The sequence below is a fragment of the Peromyscus eremicus genome, chromosome 16_21, assembly GCF_949786415.1.
Source record: "Peromyscus eremicus chromosome 16_21, PerEre_H2_v1, whole genome shotgun sequence".
NCBI lineage: Eukaryota > Metazoa > Chordata > Mammalia > Rodentia > Cricetidae > Peromyscus > Peromyscus eremicus.
Window position 1 is genome coordinate 34,775,140 of NC_081432.1, and position 21,958 is coordinate 34,797,097.

The 21,958-nt window shown below is 44.2% G+C and overlaps 1 protein-coding gene and 1 long non-coding RNA gene across 2 annotated transcripts in view; one reads left to right on the forward strand and one right to left on the reverse strand.

The window, feature by feature from the left end:
- The window catches only part of Aff3 (ALF transcription elongation factor 3), a 478,688-nt gene that overhangs the window by 72,507 nt on the left and 384,223 nt on the right, over positions 1–21,958 (forward strand). The window contains exons 2-4 of the mRNA XM_059281654.1: positions 18,207–18,327; positions 19,559–19,871; positions 19,996–20,381. Coding sequence (XP_059137637.1) covers positions 18,207–18,327; positions 19,559–19,871; positions 19,996–20,381 — 820 coding nt within the window. The remainder of the gene's footprint in view (positions 1–18,206; positions 18,328–19,558; positions 19,872–19,995; positions 20,382–21,958) is intronic.
- LOC131926310 (uncharacterized) lies at positions 10,715–12,591 on the reverse strand. The gene is made up of 2 exons (XR_009383471.1): positions 12,432–12,591; positions 10,715–10,989 (listed from the first exon to the last, which is right to left on the reverse strand). It is a non-coding gene; the product is annotated as an uncharacterized LOC131926310 (long non-coding RNA).

Below are 21,958 nucleotides of genomic sequence, written 5' to 3' on the forward strand. Positions count from 1 at the left end.
AGGAGGGTCAGCTATCAGGAGTTCAAGGCCATCCTCAGCTATGTAGTGAGTTTTAGGCCAGCCAGCGTAGGCTACCTGAAACCTTGTATCAGAAAAAGACAAAACAATATCTAGGGAGATGGATAGGAGTACTTGCTGTAAAAGCAAGAGGACCCAAGTTCAGATCTACAGTACTACATTACAAAGCTGGATATGGCTGCACACATTGTGTGTGTGTGTGTGTGTGTGTGTGTGTGTGTGTGTGTGTGTGTGTTTGTTTAATCCTTGTGCATGGGGAAGGGGCCAGCGTGGAATCATGAGGATCATTGGGGCTCACTGGCCTTCCAGTCTGTAGTCTATCCTAATCAGTGAGCTCCTGGTTAAGTGAGATACCTAGTCTCAAGGGAACAAGTCAAGAATGATAGAGCAGGACATTGTGCCATGGCACCTATGGGTGTGAACTTGCATACTTGTGCATGTATACTGTCCATGCACATATGCATAGAAACTGAGATCTTGCTGCTGGGTGTTATGGTTAATATTTACTATTTACTGTTATTTCAGAGCAGTTGACTAACACACAATGGGGGTTCCATTTGTGTGTGTATTTTGTTTTGTTTTGATACTTTGTTTTTTTGTTTTTTTTTTTTTTTTGAGGGGTAGAGGGGTGAATGAATGAGAATATTGGGTTGGGTGGATAGGATCTAGGAGAATTTCAGAGGGGAGAGAATATGATCAAACTATATTGTATGAAAAAAAATTTAAAAACCAATAAATGAAAAACAAGGGAAGAACTTACCTACTATGGTTGGAACATATAGGAAGGTACCTTTGATCCGGAACACCAAGGAGCTCTCCCTCTGAGTATGTCTGTGAGAGTATTTACGTAGATGGTGAGGAAAGGCCTGTCCCGAGTGTGGGCAGCACCACCTCATGGAGGTGGGGGGGGGGTCCCACGCTCATAAAAAGGCATCATCTTTCTCTGCTGCATGACTGCAGATGCAAGGGAGCCGACTCATGCTCTTAATACTATGCTGTCTCTGTCAGGATGCACTAGATCCTTTCAAACCAGGAGCCAAAATCAACTTTTTTCTTCCTGAAATTCCTTTTGTCAGGTGTTAGGTCACAGCGACAGGGTGAGTATTGCAAATGGGGTGGGTGTTAATGTTTCTAGATCTTTTGAGCAGACAGTGCAGGAATAAATGTGATAAGTCACTTATTATTATTATTATTATTATTATTATTATTATTATTATTATTACTGGTTTTTTGAGACAGGGTTTCTCTGTGTAGTTTTGGTGCGTGTCTTAGATCTCTCTCTGTGTACTTTTGGTGCCTGTCCTAGATCTCGCTCTGTAAACCAGGCTGGCCTCGAACTCACAGAGATCTGCCTGGCTCTGCCTCCCGAGTGCTGGGATTAAAGGCATGCGCCACCACTGCCCGGCTGTCACTTACTTTTAATGATGTATTTATTTATTTTCTGTTTTTGGTAATAATTCAGTACTCCCTTTGTTTTGTTGCTCAAATTGCTATATCTTTAATTCTTCTCATGCACCTATCTGATATTTCCTTATGTAACTATCTCTCTGTATATCTTGCGAAATATACCAACTTGCTCCATTTAGTTCGAAACAGTTCTCATTTGTAAACAGCAACCACATTTATTAGACACATGCTCATTTCCTACTCCCCTGGCTTTTGGCTCCACTCTTCCCTTTCTGTCTCATTGAATTGGACTATTTCTGTACCGTGTATATGTAGAACCGTCCAGTCTGTCTTTCTGCGTCTGGCTTGGTTGACTCAGCATCCTGTCCTCAAGGCCCCTCGTACTGTATGCACTGTGAAACCCACGCTGACAAAATGCCACAGGCTGCTTGGCTTAAGCGGTATTGACTTGTTTTCTTCCCCCTCCGAAGGCTGGAGGCTGGAGATCAAGATGTCGCGAGGCTCAGTCCCCTTTGCGGTCTGTGTGCTTGGCTTGCAGGTGGCTGGCCTCTTGCTGCTTTTGCACATGGCCTTTGCTCTGTGTGCTGGCATCCCTAGTGTCTGTGTCCAGATCTCCTCTTCTTAGAAGGACACCAGTCAGATTGGATTAGAACCTGCTCTGACAACTTCATTTGAACTTAATTACCCCTCTCCAGTCACATTCTGAAGTCTTAACAGCTCTATCGTGTGAGTTCTGGGAGATGGGACATGATTTATCCTATAACTATGTATAGCTCATATCAAAATCTGATTTCTTTTTAAGATTGAATATTATTCCACTGTATGGATGGGCATACTTCTTTGATCCATTTGTCTGTCAGGAAACACTAGGGTTGGTCCTGATTCTTGGCTGTTGAGTCACGTGCCTCTGCAGATAGGTATGCATCTCTCTAAGACCCTGCTTCCAGTGCTTTTGGATATATAACCAGAAATGTATTGTTAGGTAACGACATAATCCTGTTCTTAATATTTTGGAGACCTAGTAGCCGTTATACATGGCGATGGTAGTTCACAAGGGTCCCAGTTTTTCCACATCCTCACAATCACTATGTCGTTTTTTGTTGTTTTGAGAGTAGCTCATCCTAATGAGTATTAGGAAAAATGCACGTCCAACATAAAGAATTCAGAAGAAATGTGCATACAAAAATGTTAACAAGGTTCCTATCTTCTGTGGCTCAGGAGTAACCATTTTAACATTTTTAGATTTTCTTCTGTGTTATTAAGTGTGCATGCCTACACAACATATATACTCATCACAAATGTGTCACTGCATAATTTGAACAAAATTGTTATCCTCTTTCATCTTCACCATTTAACATTGGACCATGCATTTCTTGTGTCATTGACATACAAGAGTTCTTATGGCCCTATAAATAATCATTTAATGATTTTCTGATTATTGCACATTATATTTTTTTCTAGCTCCTTATCTCATATATAATCTCTTCATGAAAGTGCAAGCCCATAATGAACAAAGTTTGTTTCTATTCCTACGGAGAGATTTTTAAGGGTCTTCAGGAAGTTTGTTCTGATGTCTCTTGTCAGCTGTGTGGGGACACCAGTGTCCCCTGGTCCTGAACACTACCGATTAAAACTTTTCTGACTTGTTTTAGAAAATCTTTTCCAATCATGGAGGTAAAATGGTTTTACCTTTAATAGGTGCATTTCTCTGATTATCAATGAAAATATGTAGCTCTCAGTATTTATTATTCTTTCAAGAATTCAAAGCATTCAATAACATATGTGATTAGGAAATGGCACGTTGAAATTTTAGAGTTACAAATATTTTCACAGAGAAAGAATGAGAGGCTGTTAATCTTAACCTTTAAGCAAACGAGATGTGCTCGATGTTAATGCTAGAGTGGTGTTGTGTTATTGATGGCTTCCCTTGGTATGTAAGATTTGTGGACACCATTCACTGACAACTGCTCAAATTATAAATATTTGGGGAAAAGGAAGCACACTGTAATCTTAAGAATTACTTACTTTGATCTAACCTTCCCGTTTATTACTTACTGACCTAATAGGAATTATCCATTCTCAAATGGTAAACAGGGTTGGTCTAACAAAAGCTGAGAAGTATTGATGGAATGATAAAGGTAGGAGAGATTTGAATGGGAGAAAGGCCAAGCAGGGAGTGGGCCGCCAGTCGGTCTGTAGCCAGGAGAGCAGAGTCCAGATTTGTTTGGTTCCTTGGTCATTTAGTAATTTGTCCCCACAGGTCAGAAGTCCCAGGTACTTCTGTGCACAGGTGTGTAGTCTTCATTTTCTTTTTTCTCTCAGAGAAGGAGACAGATTGAGTTCACAAAGAACTGATATCTGATGACCTGCTGCCTTGTGTTATCTCTGGGGAAAAATGTAGATTCTTACTCTGAGACCCACAATTTGTTGGCATAGATGCAGCTTGACACTGTTAAGATAAATACAGTAATTTTCCCCCTCACAAACCATACACCTTAGTACAGAGAGACCAAGGATGTCTTTGAACAGCATAGTATTTGTTTGGAGTGGAACGTCTACAGTAACGTTTGTAGAAAGAATAGTTTAGATCATCCCAGATAGACTTGGCCTGATAGGGAAAACAAGGATCCTGGCCTTGTGTGGCACTTAATCCTGTGGTATACTTAAAAATAATTGTCTTAATTTTGCATTGTACATGTTGCTAGTTTAGAAGCTAGAAAACAGATGAAAACTCACATCATCACCAATATTTTAAAAAACAGTACACTGAAGTAGAAAAGCATTACGTACTCATACAGCCTCTAAGAGAAGCGGAATGTACTCTACCCTTTCCAGTGCGCCATGCTTCTTCTCAGAGACGCCATCTTAAAACCTACACGCACAGACTGTTTTCTGTCAAAGAGTCGGTTTTATACATGTTCTTCCACAGCTTTTTTTCCCTCTACTTAATATGCATTTTGGATATTTTCATATCTTCATATGTAGATCCATTCCATCCATGGCTACATAGTTTTCAATTATGTGTAGCACTATGATCTCTTAACCATTCCCTTAAGATTGGATAGTTAATTGGTTTTAAATTTGCTTTTGTTTTGCAATTAATATGTGACACTGAAGTGAAAGCCTGAATGTGCATGGCATACATTTCTAGATATAATATCATATCAGGGTTTGTATTTAATGACAGGCTACCCAGGTTACTGTCTGAGATGGTTGAGGAGTGGGTTTTCTTTCCTCATGGTGGGTGTTTTAGTCCCCGCTTATCCAGGCATTAGTAATATTTCACTTTGACAGAGCACTTTGATGTTTTCACAGACCACTGTTCATTACCTCATTTGCTTCCTAGAAGCTGGTCGATGTGTGGATTAGTTTTATTACCTGTGCTTGTCCAGGAGGACTGAGGAACAGAGTGACTCCTGACTTGTCCATTCCTTGGTGGTGACTGGGTCTTCCTCATTCCAGGCCTAATGCTGAGTTCTTTTAAAGTGAAGCAGGACTTTGGTAATATGGGCCCACTGATAAGAAATGCTCTGGTTCAGTGTGGCTCTTTTCTCTGTCTTCCCTCTTCTCTGTTTCCAAGTCATTTGCATCTTCAGGAAACCTTCAGGTTTGATCATGTTTCTCCTGATTGGGTGTCCTTTATCCAAAATGCTTGGGAGGAAAAGTGTCTAGATGTCCAGCTTTTAATTCAGAATTACTTCTGTATGTAACAAGGAGATATTCTGGAAACAGGACATAAGTGTGACATGGAATTCATTTATTTCAGGTGTATCTTACACATAGCCAGAAGGTAATTTTGTACAATATTCTTAGTACATTGTGTTTTGACTGTGACCTATCATGTGAGGTCCAGAAGACTCATGTGGCATCTTGCTGGCTTACAAAATGTTTTCAGATTTTAGGATGTTTTAGATTATGGATTTTCAGGTTAGAGAAGCTCAACCTATAATATGCTTCCTATGAGGAGATCATCCTCTTTTAACATATTCAGACTTTTAATTTCAAAGGACAGCATGGCACTTCTGTGGTCATCGTGCCAGTCTTAGAAAGCTAAGCTAATTCTCACTGCCATAGACTCTGAAATTCTAGAGAAGGAGACCCCCTGAGAACCCAGAAATCAGAGAAGCCTGGATAGAAGCTAACAGAATCTGTGGCCTCCTGCTGACTCAGCAGAGAACTAAGAGATGCTGTCTAGACAGAGATCAAAGACAGGAGAGAAGTGAGATGTGAAATGTCTCCTCCTTACCCTGCCTGTGCTGTGTGCTGCCAAGCACCCACCTTGCATACTTTAGACTGCCCAGCTCTTGTTAAATGGATAGCATTTTTTGAGGCGGAAGCACCTTCTCTGCAGGCCCTTTTTGCATTAGTAAATTTATCCTAACATCCAGAGCTGTTTATATTTACTGCCTCTGCTCACCGCCCCCCCCCCACGCATACACTTACTTGGTTGTGTGTGAGACACAAAAAGAAATGGTGGGAAGGTGAGGGGAAGACTTGGGAAGAACAGCCAAGCAGAGGCAGCAGAGTGGACCTCAAGTCCTCTTTGCAACATCTCTTGAAGAGTTGTGATAATTAGCACCATGCATGGGTAGCCCCGTCACATGTAATGTTGGTAACATTCTTGGCATCAAACACAATACTTTTTATGATAGAGCGCATGTCTCATGGGAATTGGGAATGTGTGAGTGAGGCATCAGCTGTGGGAAGACCCCTTGCTTTGCCGCCACTGTATTATATGGATATTTAGAATTAATCATCTCTACTGTCTGTAGCACAAAATGAGTTATAGAGCCATAGAGTTCAAATGATTTACACTTCTTAATGTTTTCCTCTCAGTCAGGCTCAACTGACTGCAGAGTTTTCACCACAGGAAGCCGAAGAAGTGTCCTCCATGGTGCCTGTGTGGAGGCTGTAGTCACAGACATTTCCTTCATATTGAGCTGGTACTTTACATGTTACAAGTGTTACATATTTTTTAAATTAAAAGTATAGTGTTTTAAAGCATACATTGTTTTTAATATCCACAGTTGCCATATAATAAGGATCCTGATTGTAATGTTTTTGTGCTTTGGGAAAATTGTTGAAATTTCTAAGTTCCACATTTTTTTTTTTCAAAATTATTGATGAAAGGTCTTAATCTTCAAACTGATCATAATGATGTTTATGGCACATGGATTTTACTTCACTTTAGTATTTATATGGTCATTTATTAAAATTATTTTGAAACAGTGGTAAGTGCTATATAACAGGTTTCCAGAGAGGGTTAAACATGATAGCAAGTACAAACTTTCGTTAGAAGACCCCAGCACCAGGCAGTTGCTCACAGCCACTTGTAATATGATTCCCATGACTGTTAAATTCCAGAATCATAAAGAAAATTTTAGGACTCTGGGTCTGAATGGGTTTTAGTTGTGTTTGTTGGAGTTGTGTTAGGCCTTTTGGGTGACGTTTGGAAAAAGAAGGAGGTAAAAGGAAACATTTGTTTACCACGTATTTTTATAGTTTTTGAAAGCAATTCACAGTGCCCACTTGGTGCCAGGGACTCTTGGCACTGACACAGTTTCATAGGTCAACACAGATGGGCTGAGGTTCTGCCTAAGAACAGTAGTATGAAGACACAGATTGCTTTGGGTGTGCTGGGATGCATATGGACATATTCTTGAGGGAAAGTTTACTAATTGGAGATGTTTGGGCTCAGGGTGAGGGGAGCTGGTAGAGAGCAAAGGTATCCAGAGTACACAGGCTCTGAGAGAGGCTTCAGCATAGAGACGAGATGATCACAGACTGACGTGGGGTGAGCAGTGGGGCAGGGTCCCGAGCCCACACTCAGTTCCGAGGGCAGCCGTGACATGATTACTATTATGGCTTTAGCGCTGGGCTAGTCACTTGCTTTACTGCAACAAAATGCGGGAGTCAGCTAAATGTAGCTAAGGGAAAGTTCATTTAGTTTACAGGGTTGTATGCTCCAATCCAAAACCAGGCAGTGCTATCGGTATGGTCTCTGGTGAGGGTGGCATACCACACATGGTAGGAGCATGCATAGGAACAAAATGCTTACATCTTGAACCAGAGCAGAGAGAAGAGGCCTGCTAAGGCTTCCATTGCCCTTTTTAGGGCTTGCTATCAATGGCCGAAGGATGGGCTCTTTCCCAAGTTCCACCACCTCCCAGGAATACCACCCTAGGGTCCAAATCCTTAACATGTGGGCCTAAGGGGAATGTTCTAGGTATAACAAACCATAGTAGATAAGGAGGGAGATTGGATCGTGGCAGGGAGAAGAGCTAGGAGACCCATTAGGAAGTCTCCAGGGGTCTTGGAGGGAACCAGTGGTGGTTGTGGGTGAAGAGGTGCCAGTGGAGGAGGGAGCTGACATGGCTGAGCTGTGTTTGGTCTAGAGATTGACTATGCTGTGGTGGGCAGTGGTAGAGTAGGAAATGGTAGACCCAGGCGAAGCCCTGGGGCCTGGCAGTTTGATACCTGCAGACACAGGCAGCAGAGCAAGCGGAGGCCAGTCAGAGTGGTGAGCTATGTACTATGCATGGACTTGCGGACCTAGCATGTCAGGGGGAATCATGGCTTTAGACAGCCACGTGGGTAGCTGGGTAATTGAATCTGGGACGGATGAGAGCGAGCCAGGTGAATCCTGAGCCTTATATGGCATTCCTGTGATGATGACACCTGAAAATGAGCGACGATTGATGTTGGTCAGAAAGACTGTGATGGGAGGTGAGATCCAGTCTAGATGGAGGTTTCATTTTGATCCCCGGGTGGGGTACATGGGAAGCAGAAGGGGCCTAGGAGTGCTGGGTACCTCAGGGTTCAGGGAAGGACGCCGTGCCAAGGCAGTACTAGTAGTGGGAGGGTGGGAAGTGAGGATGTCTTGGATCGGCCCTGCAGGGAAATTGAAAGCCGGCTGTGAACAGCAGAATCACATCGTGTGGACAGGAGACCAAGCACTGGGCGGAGAGAGCCAGCAAGTGTAGAAAGCTCTGCCCCAAACCGGCTGACAGGGAAGGGCAGCCTGAGAGGAGCGGCAGGAGGAGCTGATTGCTTTTCCTGCTTAAAGACGGGTGTCTCAAACGAGGGAGTGTGTCTTTCTCAGAAGGCCAGCAAACCACCCAGATGTGAGCAAATGGGAAAGCAGTGCTGAGTCAGTCCACGGAAGGTGGGAGTTGGGGGAAAGGAGGCGAGAGGTAGAGGCTGGGGTAGGCGAGGAGGGGGGTTGCAGGACACAGAGTTGAGCAAGCGTCTGTCCAGTTTGCTAGGTGCTCTGAGACGAGGAGCTGAGCTCCTGCTCCTCACCTCTGTCCAGCTTTGTGATGGTTACAGCGACATCTCTCAGGGGATGTTATCCCTCCCATGGCAGGGCCTTGAGGGCATTACAGAAATTTCACCTTCTTCTTCCTTACCCCATTGACCTACTAAGGTTCCCAGTTAATCTGATGAGCTGACTTGAACCAAAACAGAGTGCCCCCCTGCCTCTAACAATGATTATGCTAGGAGTTTCCAGCCATGTTTTCCATATGGAAGATCCTAATTGCTGTCCTGTTAGGTTGACTGTGTTATCAGATGGTATCTGGGCCTGTGTGTATCCTTTTTAAAGTCAGCTCTGCTTGATTTCATCCCGGCCGGCAGCTAGTTCTGCACCTGACAGGTAAATTAATTCAGTGCAGCAGCTAGAAGCAGCCTGAATTTATTCATTCCTTTGCAGAAAGCCCATTTCAACCAGTTGGTGCATATCTCCGTAGTGGTTCTGGGCTGACAGGTTGAAGGGTCGGATTCAGAAGAGCACAGGCCATTCCTTAAGGTGTTAAAACTCAGTTTTTCCAGCTCTGCGCCCAGAAGCCCGATCGACTTGAAGTATCAACTTGGCCCATCCTTACATTCTCAAACCTGAGGCACCAGCTCATGACCCAGAGTGGCCAAGACAGTGAATGTGTGGGCAAGCATCCTGGTTAAAACACAGGTGTGCTGTACGATGTGGCCTATCTGTGGATGACTCTTAAACTTCCTAGAATGAAATTGAGAATCATGCTGCCAAGTGGAGATGAAATTTAACTGAGCATTTGCTGGAGGAAAAAATGATTTATTGGCTCCAACATGCACAGCCCTGAGAGGAAGCATCCTCCTCCACCCTCCTCCGCTTGGGCACCAATGATTGATAGTAGCTCTGTGCTGCTACCAGGGCGGGAACTCTTGGAAATAGCATAGTAGGGACTTTGCAAGCGAGTCCCATTTTGCTAAGTTACTGCTTTTGTGAGGTTTGCTGCCTCTTTATATTCTACCAAGGAGAAGATGGTAAATCAGAGTAATTGCTTCATCCCAAGGCATTTTTATACGGTGAAGGAAAAAGGTCCTGTTAAGAAACTCAAATTAACTTCTGCTGGTTAGACTATGTGGAAAGCCTCCTTGAAAGCTGCTTGTCATCCAGCCTGGCAGTTTATTTATCATGGAACAGTTCCATTAGCGCCTGACACTTGTTCTCATGGCATGGAGGCTCAGGATCCCTCAGGAAAAACATTTAACCCTTGGAAATGCAAAGCTGTCATTTATCTGTCATCTCTCCCTCCCTCTCTCAGAATTCACTGGAGGATATTTGCAAGAGAGATTTGAAAGTCTTCATTTCCAGGGAGATAGACTGGAGTTCGGACCTAGGAAATGATCAGTAAAAACTTGGTACAGAGTGTCCCATTCCTGGTTACTCCGCTGTGCTAGTTATAAGATGCTCTTACTCTTACCCAAGGAATTCCATGTGCGGAATTCCACCTCAAGAATGCGATAAACTAGGGAAATGAATTCAAATGAAAGCTCTTGAAATCTGGGGATGTTCAGGACTGGATATTAGATAATTGCTAGTGTTTTTTTTTTTACTTGAAGTGAGCATGGCAAGATTTTTTGTTTTTTTTCTTTTTCTTTCTTTTTTTTTTTTCTTCTACAGAATTTGTAAAATTGTATTAGTCAAGTAGCAGACCTTTAAAGGAATGAACAGAAATTGTCACTATTTGAAAATTAACACCCCTCAGCCTGGCACTGACTAACAAAGGATGGGGGTACCATTTGTCAAAGCTTGTCAGGAGGCTGTCCCCAGGGAGGCAGTGCAATGGAGTCTAGGAATTCTGTGCCTGGTGCCAGACTGCCGGGCTTCTCACTGCAGAGCTGCTCACTGGCTGCCTGTGGGACGGGGCAAGTTAGTCAACCTTAGATAGAGCCTCTTGTTTTCTTCATTGGGAAATGAGGAGAATGGCTCTTGGGAGTTTGAAGATTATTAAATGAAATAATTCATGTGAAGTCCATTTGGAGTAGCTGTTGTTATTGGAAAATTTAATACGAGTCAGATGCGTCCGGGAAGACGGCATAGATCACCTTCACATTTACTTGGGATATTTGTGGGTGGTTTGTCTAGGTGTGGTGGTACAGTTTCTCCCAAAAGTCGGTGTTGAGGTGACTCAGGTGTGGAGTGCCTTCAGCCCCACTGCTTTTCTGCAAGAGCAGTTGGAGGGCCTGAGGTCTGTAAATGCTCCCAGAGGATTCCCTCCAGACTGAAGATAATAAGATGGAGAGAATCTTTGTGGTTGGAGACAAACAAGGAAGAGGGGTACACTTAGAAGCGATGGCAGGCAGCTTGTGTAAGGCCGGCACGGTAAGCAGAATGAGCATGGAGCTGAAATCGCTTTACTCAAAACGGAAAAACCAGCAGACTAAGTGAGCAGAGACTTAATGATGCTCTTGGGGGACTTCAGGGACTGTTATGCGCATTATTGAATGGTTCTCTCCTCAGCAGGCAGGTGAGGACTGCTGCTGTCACCTTCATTGCTTCCCTCACCAGCTCCCTCCCGACGGTCACTATCATCACCACCCTCCTCTCACTATCCACCATCGTCACTGCCATTATTCCTCACCGCCACCACCCCGCACCACCATCACTCTGCTGTCAGTGCCACTGGCGTCACCACCACCAGCCTCAACCCCGTCACACCCCCATCACAGCCTGCTCTATCCTAGTTTCCCTGATTGGACTGACAATTCCAAGTTATGGTCAGTCTTTCATTGTCTTCATTGTGGGAAAGCCAAGGTAGGAACTTAGACAACTAGTCATAGCAAACCTCCCATCAAGTGCACACACACACACACACACACACACACACACACACACACACAGGGAGAGAGAGAGGGAGAAGGAGAGGGAGAGGGAGAGGAGAGGAGAGGGAAGGAGAGGAGAGGAGAGGAGAAGAGGACCCTTCCTTGTTTGATTGTTAGATTACTCATAGACAGTCCCAGACCCAGCTGATGAAATGGTCCTGCCCACCATGGGCTGGGTCTTCCTAAATTAATTAATAATCAAGACAACCCCTACAGATATGCCCACAGGCCAGCCTGATCTAGATAACCCCTCAATAAAACCCTCTTCCCGAGTGGTTCTAGGTTGTGTGGAAATGAACCGGCACACTCTCTCTATGACCCTCACCGTCCCCTCGACAGGCCATCTGCCCCTCATCACCATCACTGCTGTTACTGCCTTCCTTACAGCCTCTCCACCACCCTCATAAGCACAGCCCAGAGTCTTAAGAGGCTGCCGCTGGGAGATTTTTGTTCTTTTACCAAACTCGAGCTCCATCTCGCCTCACCTCTCACCTGTCTAATTACTTCTTTCACCTGTTTAATCCTAGCTGCCTTTCTGCCCGCCCTGTCTATAGATGGAGGGGATTTGTTTACAAGTAACATTTTGACAGTCTGCTCTTCTCTTCGGAGACAGGATTACTGGTCTTTTATTGTTTGCTTTATAAATAACAAAAGATGGTAATTAGTTTGACTCATTAAACCTAAAACAATTGTTATAAATTTGGAGTGTTTGATTACGTTCCTTACATTACACCGTGTCTGATGTTGCCGGCTGAAAGCAGCAGTGTTTCTGAAGCACAGTCTTCTCCTTGCCACCGTGGCCTTTCTTCTCTCTGGTCACCTTCTTGGTGTCCATGCCCCTGTCAATGTGCTGGCCAAGTACTCACCGTGTCTGAGAAATGGTCTCTGAGGCAGGCTGCTAAGCCATCTTGGTTGGAGACCGTCAGAAGGGGAGAGTGTTGGCAGCGTTTTTCATCCTCTGCTTTTGGGAAGGGATCAGAGAAACCTGTTGTGAAAGAAGCAATAGTGGCAGGCTGCCGTGGGCAAACCAAGGGCACGAAATTCTGAAAACAGAATTCTAGCTAAGGAAGTCGGATTGTTTGCCAAGGGCAAAGGTCGCCTCCCCAAACTCTTGAAAGCTGCTCAGCAGTAATCCATGTATCTATACCACTTGATGGTCCTTCTTCTACCCAACCCTTTCCTAGGCCCAGCTCAGAGTTTATCCACATCCACACTCCACCCCAGTCCTGATGTCATCTCCAGTGGACATGGTTGAGGAAGTTTCCCAGAGGTCCCCATGCAGGCAGCGTGGTCCCCAGTGTGGTGGTGTTGAGGAACTTTTGAAAAAGTGGGATCTAGTCTCGATGACCACTGAATCAGAAAGGGGTTATTATAACTTCTCTAGACTTTGGTTAGTTCCAAGAGTGAGTTGCTGCAAAAAGTGGGCATGGGTGGAGAATCCTTTGGCTTTCTTGTGTGTAGTCCATATGATGCCATCTCCTTTGCTATCATGTAGCCAGAAGGCCTTCACTGCTGATTAAATAGATGGGGCCACCTGTCCTTGGACTTTTAGCCTCCCCAAACTAAGTGAACCTCATTTCTTCATAAGGTACACGGCCTCAGATGTTTTGTTATAACAACAGAAAACGATGAACGCTGAACCCCAGCTCTGGAGACATACCAGAAGTTAGGATGATTTTCCTATAAAGAGTAAAACATGATTCCAGTCAAGGGCTGAAGTTGGCCCTAGACACCCCTTGCTGACAGCCTCCTCCATGGGAAATGACAGTTTATTTGGAATGAGCGTTCCTATGTGGGTGGGCTGCACATGGATGAGTACGTCAGGGAGGGAGGCAGCTCTTCCTGGCCAGCTGAGTCTGCTAGGTCAAGCCCTGGCCTCAGCTGTTGGTGTTGGCTGTACTCATCAGCACCTTTCCTTCCAGGGAGGGCAGTGTGGGGTAGACTGTAGTGGGCTGATGACATTGACGACATTGGTGATGCCATCAGACCTAGTTGGCACTGTTTAAAATCTGTAATTTTGTTGTTTGTGCTGCAGTTCTAGGTTGTGTGGTAATCCTGTGTGTGTGTATGTGTGTGTGTGTGTGTGTATGTGTGTGTGTGTATGTGTGTGTGTGTTAGAAAAGATAATTTTCTGTTGTTTGGAAAATGTAAAAAATTATAACTGCTAACATACTTTTCCTCATTGTTCTTTTTGCATGGGAAATAGCTTCTCTTGGTTTTCTCTGCCCTATTTGCTTCTGTGAAGCCTGTGTGTGCTGTTCATTCATCCTCAGCTTATGGACATGGCCTTTAGGTAGCTCAGCTACCTCTTGGTTTGTGGGCAGCTCCTCATCTCTTGGGAGAGATAAATAAAGTATTTTAGACTTATCTCTCTTGCATGATATCCTTTTCAAGCGTCTTTTTGATGGTCTAACTCTTATCCTAAATTCCTTGCTTTATTTTGAGAGAGGTCTCACGTCTTCTTGCTCCGACCGTCCAAGGATTAGACTTATGGATATGTGTGACCAAGACAGAGAGGCCTTGATTTTGAAAAGTTAACCCAGTAATAATATCAACCCCCCCCATCTTTGTCTAACTAATATTGTAAGGACACTTAATGGGCACATGGGTGTTTCTTTGGTTGGTTGTTTTCCCTCAGCAAAATGAAGAAGCTGCCAGGTTCACAGACATTATTGTTACTTAGTTTCATGTCCTTATCTTGCAGTCAAGAATAGATTAGTTTTGGAAATGACACTTTCTTGTCTAGATATTTCCTCTTACTTGTGTACCATAACTGGCTTTGGCTTGAGGCCTACTTGAGACTTGACTTAAAAGATTAAAATCAAATAAATGAAGAATAATCAGAAATATTAAAGTTTTAATTTGCTTTTTAAAAAATCCTAAAAATAAGTCTTTTATAAAGGAGTTGATTTAAAAGATTCATTCTTCTGGGTTTGCTATGCAATTGCAATAAATAATAAATAACATTATGGCAGTTGACTACCACACTTCTGTGCAAAATAAATAAATGCATTTGGTGATATACATTTGAGGAATATGATTCTTGTAATTTTTATGGAAACAAGGAAAAACTTAACAGTTGATAGAGAGTTTACCATCTGTTAGCTGGGAAGAAACAGCATGGCATTTACCGACTTTAACAGGTACACCAGCCTGCCAGGAACGAGGATTATCTAAAACTGGTCCCTCATCCCCAGGAAGCTGACCCAGCTTTCCACCTGGAGGGGAAAGGCTTCTCTGCTACTAAAGCAGATGGCACAGCCTTCACGTTGCTCCAGAGGCATGGGAGTGAGGGGTGGGAGTTGCTCTTTCATGGTGAGAGATGAAGAGAAAGGCCCTTCCTGCCTGATGTGCATCTGCGCAGGTTCTTCCTGTGATTATTGTAGACGTGGACTCTTCAAGCAGCTGCTGTTTGTATGAGCCAAAGCACTGAGCATTGGTGGGAAGGTGGAGGGAGAGCCACCTAGGGAGAGATGGGAATTGGGAAGTCCTGCCTTTCTTTTAGAATGACATTTGCTGTAGGCAGGTGATATTTTAGCTCTTCAGGCCTGATATAACACAGAAGGGCTCCAATTCTAGTTGAAGGAGTGGGTGGGTTGCCTTTGGAAAAGCCTCTCTGCTCAGTGGCAGCTACAGAGCTACACGAAGCTGAGAGACCACAGGGAAGGCACTGGGAAGCAGGGCCTTTCTCTGTTGGGGCTCCCTTTCATCTCCTTCGGTGACATGAGACTGATCCTACACTGGGTCATTGGTGTCATCTCATGGCGTGGGTGCACAGTGTAGACTTTGCGGTGGCCCACAGAAGGATGGCAGGTGCATTTCTTCTGTCGTAAGGGTGCTCCGTCCTTTCTGTCAGAAGCCATAGTCTGGTCATACAGGCGGAACTACATAGGAAACGTGTATCTACCCACGGACTGCATTTTAGAGTGGTTTTGGTTTTGTCTCCTCAAACCCAAAGAGGCTATGCATGAGGGGTCTATTTAGACAGGAAGAGCTTCCCCCTCTCCTCCAGCTTGCCTAAATTCTGGCCTGACTCTTACTCCAAAACCCTGGAAGTACACTGGGTCTGATACCTACTGGTCTGACCTTGGTGTCCCTGCTCTTGCTTTGATCTTAAACATTTAAGCCATGCTGCAAAATAAACTATAGCTTTTTTTTCTCTGCCCATAACCCTGGTCTTTAAAAAAAAATTCTTGTTTGGAGCCTAGTGTCCTTCTCCTCCTTCCCTTAGGTCTTTGAGGGAGATGCTTCTCAGACTCGTGCACACGAAGCTCCCAAAGGCAGGCTTGTCAGGATTAAAGTGTCTTCTCTTCTTGTGGTGTTTGTATTTTTTACAGGGGTGAAGACATCTTAAGCCAGAGGAATGACTCTCTAGTTCTGGAATTTCAGTCATCAGCCAGCAGATGCAGGAGGTATAATTTTGGGTGTGGGGGCCTCCTCAGAAGCCCGACAACCAGCATCAACGGCCCCCCTGCCTGCTCATCTTGCATAAAGCCACTCCATGATCACCCCAGTCTTGCGTGTGGTTGGCTTTGTCCCTGCTGAGGGTGGCCTGCATGGCATGCGTGTGGAGGTCTCTGTTTGACAGTTGGAGCCCTAGGTGCTCCCCCTGGGTGGTATGTGCTGCTGGAGACAGGGCAAGTCAGATGCATGTGATGCGAAGTCCTTTTTTTTCTTTTCTTTTCTTTTCTTTTTTTTTTTTTGTAAATACCAGTCAACATTAATCTAAAGCTAGAAGTGGATACTCGTCTCCTGTTGTTCAAAGCCCACTTCATGCCTCTATGTCATAAATCATGTGTCTTCCATCTTGTCACTCTGTGAAACCCATGGGATGTTTACAGAAGCGGGGGATTCATAGGGCGAGCCACCGCCAGCAGGGTGGGTAGTTATGTCACAGCTTCTGCTGTGCCTTGGAAGCCTGGTGCTGTGAAGGAGTGTGTGGAGGGTCCCCGTGGTGCTGTTGACTGTCCTCTCAGCCATGCTCAGAAAATGAATGTGATGGTGGAAGGCTGAGCTTCTCTGTTGGTAGAAGATTTTTTTTTTTTTTAATGTAAGGACACTGGTTGGGCTCCCAAACTTAATAACTTTGGGTAATGTACTAAGGATGAATTAAAATGCTAATGGCCTCCTTGCTCTGGATATTTTAGTATTCCCTAATTTTAAATTTAAATTAAATGCCTCAGGGGCAGGAGTAGCCTTGCCAGAAGCATGTGTCATATCACCCCACAGACAGTGACTTTAAAATATGTCCTGGCCACATGGGCCAAGCTGGGATGAGGAGTACTTTTTAATCACTGTCCTCTGCATCTACATGACACAACTCCTATTGAACCTTTAAAATAGCATTCTTTTCACAGAGTTCTTTTGAACCCACATAGCCTTTCACTTTTAACCGTATGTTAATAATACTACTCTGGATTTCAAGACACCTAGGTGTCCTAGCTCTTTCTTCTGAATTAGCATCACACCCTCTCCTTTTGACCTTACCGTAGTGCCCTAAGACACCCCTGCCTAATAATGGAGACACTGAGGGCTAAAGAAGTTGGGTGGCTTTTTTTTTTTTTTTTTTTTAATCTCCTCTCTGGACCATGGAGAATTTTAATTGGTTAGGTGGGTATCTTGGCCCCCAGCTCAGCCCTCTGCTCCCTTGACCAAGCTAAACAAAATGATCACTGTCATACTTCATTTCTGCGGGACATGAGGGCAGTACCTGTTCTTGGGGACGTGTGCTTCTCTGATGGGTTGGGCTTCAAGCCTACACTAGGCCAGTGAGCCCAAGGGTCCAGTGGGTTTCATCAATAAGAGAGTCACTTTCTCATCACGAGTTGATTCAGCCCCTTTATTTTCTCCTTGTAAGGGGGGATGACACACTCAATTTTCCCCCTCCATACTTCTGGTTGTTTGGTGTCTGGCCACTCCACGATTGTATTTTGGCGACTGGATTATTAATTTCCTTCCGCCAGAAGGCTTAGCTCCTGCTGACAGTGATAGAAATCAGTTTCCATTCCTTCCCTTTGTCGCCTGTACCCCTTCCTCCGAGCACATTTTTTTATGGTTAGGAGGCACGATAGTGTCAAATATATCAGAGGAAGAATTGATTCAGTAGTCATTTGACGAGTTGACTGATTAGCAGAGATCAGGAGAAGGCTCCTAACTGTGAAACCCAGTGCAGCATGGAGCTTTAACAGCTCTTTAGGGAGCTAGTTAATGATAGAATCACTACAGTAACACAGACGTGCCACACACGCACACACACAAAGAATCCCAACCAGGAGCGTTCCCATATAACACTCACAGGCAGTGTCATGAGAGGAAGCAGGCTCATAATTTCTATTTACACATCGAAGTAATTACCGTGGGCCCGAGCGAGGTGCTCAGTCTTCTGTCAGAGTTGCTTACATAGGTTCCTTTCTTGCGCTATCAGGCAGAGGAGTCTAATTCTGGTTGGAACTTGTCCTACGGATTCTCCCTCTGGAAGAACGTGATGATCAGACATGGGACTCAGTTGGCCTGCCGAGCCTGGCTTTAATCTCATCCGTGTTCCTGATGTCTTTACCATTTGTCCTTTGACCAGATGTATGTGACTTTGGGCTTGGCTCTTTAATTCTGGGGGTTGTTCTCTCTCCTTTCTCCTGGTGCAGTGTCTATGAACCAGATAGGAGTGCGTTGCGGAGGAAGGAGCGAGAAAGAAGAAGCCAGGAAGTACAGCAGGACAGTGGCGGCTTTAACTCCAGTTACTCTCTCTTCAGTGAACCCTACAAGGTAGATGCTTTTCAGCTGTTCACCTCCCCTTTTGCTGCAGGCAGTGTCCCGTGAAGGAGTCGACAAGAAACCCCAGTTAGTTTTTGGTCTGTTTAGCCTGGGAAGATAGCCTCGCCACTGTGATACCCTCTCCACCCCTAAATAATGATATTTAGTATGCAGGGCTCTGTGGACTCCTTTACTTCATCACTGAAGTGTGACACTGAGATCCACTTGTTATGGTTTTTATCAATAATTCAGACTTCATCTCTTTGGTCTCAAAATTAATGTCATCTGTTATGTTTTCTGAGCTCTTAAACACTGTTCAAAATAGTTTAGGTTAGATATTTGATGTGTGTGGTTCATGCAAGGATCAAGGCACACGTTAGGGCTAATGAAATTGGGGGTTTTTAGGATTGCTCAGTGGGTGGAGCTGGCAGCTGCCAAGACTCAACACCTGAGTGTGATCCCTTGGACCCAAATGGAGGAAGGAGAAAACCAACTCTTGTGAGTTGTCTCTCCCCACCACCCCTCCCTCCCTCCCTCCCTCCCTCCCTCCCTCCCTCTCTCTCTCTCTCTCTCTCTCTCTCTCTCTCTCTCACACACACACACACACACACACACACATACTCTTTACATATTTTTTTAAAAGAAATTGCAAAATAACTTCTCATTTTAACCGAAGACCAGCTACTGAGACACACTTGCTGTGCCCCACAGAGTTCAGCTTTCTTCCAAAATGAAATGTCTTTCAAGGTTCATGACCATTTCAGGCTGCACATAATATGGGCAATTTAGAGTGGGAGAATTTGGGATATTCGATCTCATATTACTTCTCAGTTCACTCTGACTCCTCTAGCCTAACACACTGTTGTTTCTGACAAAAATAATTACTTAGAATCTGGAAGCCAACCTATACTGAGCCACATCTAAATTTTCAAGAAAAGCCTTCAGTGGTCCTGTAAAGCAACAATAAACTAATCCTAGAAAGATAATGTAGACCATTCTGTGAAGTTACAAGAGTAAATTTTCTGATTTCCATGTTACACACATATATAAAATAAGTGTATATGTATAAATAATAACACATTTTGGTTATACCACAATATACTAAGGACAGCTTTCTGGTGTTTTAATATGCCCCAACGTTATCCATTATAAGTTTCCAGCTCTTGACTAATGCCGGGCACCCGCCCACTGTTTCCTGTGTCTTGTCTCTAACAGTAGCATGGATATGTTTTTATTTCTCCAGACTAACAAGGGGGATGAACTCTCCAATCGGATCCAGAACACATTAGGAAATTACGACGAAATGAAAGACTTTTTAACCGACAGATCCAACCAGAGTCATCTTGTCGGCGTCCCCAAGCCGGGTGTTCCTCAGACTCCTGTGAACAAGGTAGATGAGCATTTTGTGGCTGAGTCAAGAGCCCAGACCCAGCCCTCCTCTGTCTGTAGCACTGCATCTTCTACATCTGCAGCTGTCCCCGTGCAGCAGAGTAAGAGGGGCACCATGGGCTGGCAGAAGACCGGGCATCCACCATCTGATGGCCCACAGAGATCAGGTAAGAAAGGGGGCATAAGGCAGTTGCTTTGAGCAGATCTCAAAGAACCACAATGCGAAACCTGTTCACTGTGTATGGAGTCCCTCATCCTCACCATCACTGCCTTCTTCTTCTTCCAACTCAGCACAACAGGGCTCTCTCAGGACCTTGCTTGGAGATGGCGTTGGCAGACAGCAGACAAGGACCAAGCAAGTGTGCAATGTGGAGGCGGGGCTTCCAAGCCAGGAGAGACCACCTGCCATGGCAGCCAAGCACAGCAGCAGCGGACACTGTGTTCAGAACTTCCCTCCATCCCTGGCTTCAAAACCCAGCCTGGTCCAGCAGAAACCTACAGCATATGTGAGACCAATGGATGGCCAAGACCAGGCTCCTGATGAATCTCCTAAGCTTAAGTCATCCACAGAAACTGCTGTGCACTGTGCGTCCTACCGAGGGGTTCCAGCCAACAAGCCAGAGTCAGCCAGAGCCAAGGCCAAGCTCGCTAAGTTCAACATCCCCAAGCAAGGAGAGGTGAGTCCCTTCTCATTGGCGGTTGCATGCAGCTGAGTAGTAGCAACATGCCTTGAAAATGTAGGCTTCGTCTTTTTGCCCCTTCCACCTCCCCACTGATGTGGTAAGATTTGTAGGCCTCAGACGGAAGTTACAGTTTTTAAAATTCTCAAATGCATTATAATAGGATTATTGTAAGTACTGAAAATACATGTATATATGTATGTATGTATTTGTATGTGTTTGTGCATGTGTAGGAATTACTTAGGGAAGGAAGGCCTCCTTTGCTTGAGTTCATGGAATTTGACAAACAAGATGGTATTGACCATGCTCTATGACAGCAATATAAAACACTTCAAAGGCTGTAATCCAGCTTTCAAGGAGGTAAATTGTTTTCTGTAAAATAGTTTGGAACGCTTAACATTTTTTTTTTAACCATTTTTGAGAAGTTTTCATGATAGACTTCTGAAAGGAAGTCTCATAAGACTTCGTAAAATTTTAAATCAGTATTGAGTCTGGTTGATATTCTTATATACTCACTATCCCACTCATTTTATAAGACTTGTGCTTCTGATTCATTCACATTAATTAAACAGAATCCTTACACGGGCTTTTCTTGTGCTATAAAAATGTTCCGCTATATGAGCATTTTCTCAGAATGAAGGAAGTATTTCAGTTCATGCTCTCCTGGTTTGCATTTTGACTTTGGTTCGTCGGCGTGACACAATGTGTGGAGTGGATACATTGAGTGTGAGAATTCTAAACAAGCCTGTCACTTGACAGGTGGTCGGAAAGGCAGTGACTAGCTACTTGAACAGTGAATCTGGATGGAAAACAATCTTTCTAAAGTAGCATGTCTCATACCATATTCCACATTGATGATGGTTGTCAAGAGCACCCGAAGAGGAACTACGACTGTGCGTGTTCGCTTTTGTTGTCTCGGTGATGTAGCGTAGGAGCTGAGAGAGCCGTTCTTTAACACGGTCTTTAGGAACTGCTAAGTCGTTTTTTCCCTCTGACATGTTCTTCTTTAAAGATGGAATAATGATGTGACCAGAGTGTTCTTTACATCTTAGTTCAGTTTAATAACCAAAGGAAACAAAGGATTTAGCATTTCCTGTTGTGTTTTTGACAAGGCTGAGCATAGCATTTCTCTGCCATCATCTTGGAACTCCCCATAGGCTATTTGGGAGATAACCTTGTTACCCTGAGACTGTCACTCAGAGAGAAACTGTCTTTTGCACTCCAGGAGGTGTTTACTAAGATTTTAATTAGGAAATGTGGTGACGTGCACCAGTAGCTTCTTTTGATTACCCATTTACGATGTATTCTAGTAATTCGGAAGCAGGACTCATTAGAAACAATGAAAACAAAATGTACTTTCTCCAAGCATGTAAAAAATATTTACTTTTATTTTTTAAATTATGTGTGTGTGTGTATCCACGTGTGGGTATATGCATGTGAGTGCAGGTACCCATGAAGATCAGAGATGTTGGATGCCTGGGACCTGGAATTACAGGTGGTTGTGGCTGCCTGACATAGATGTTGAGAATCAAACTTTAAAATGTCAACACATGTTTTCTAGGCATTTGTTTGTA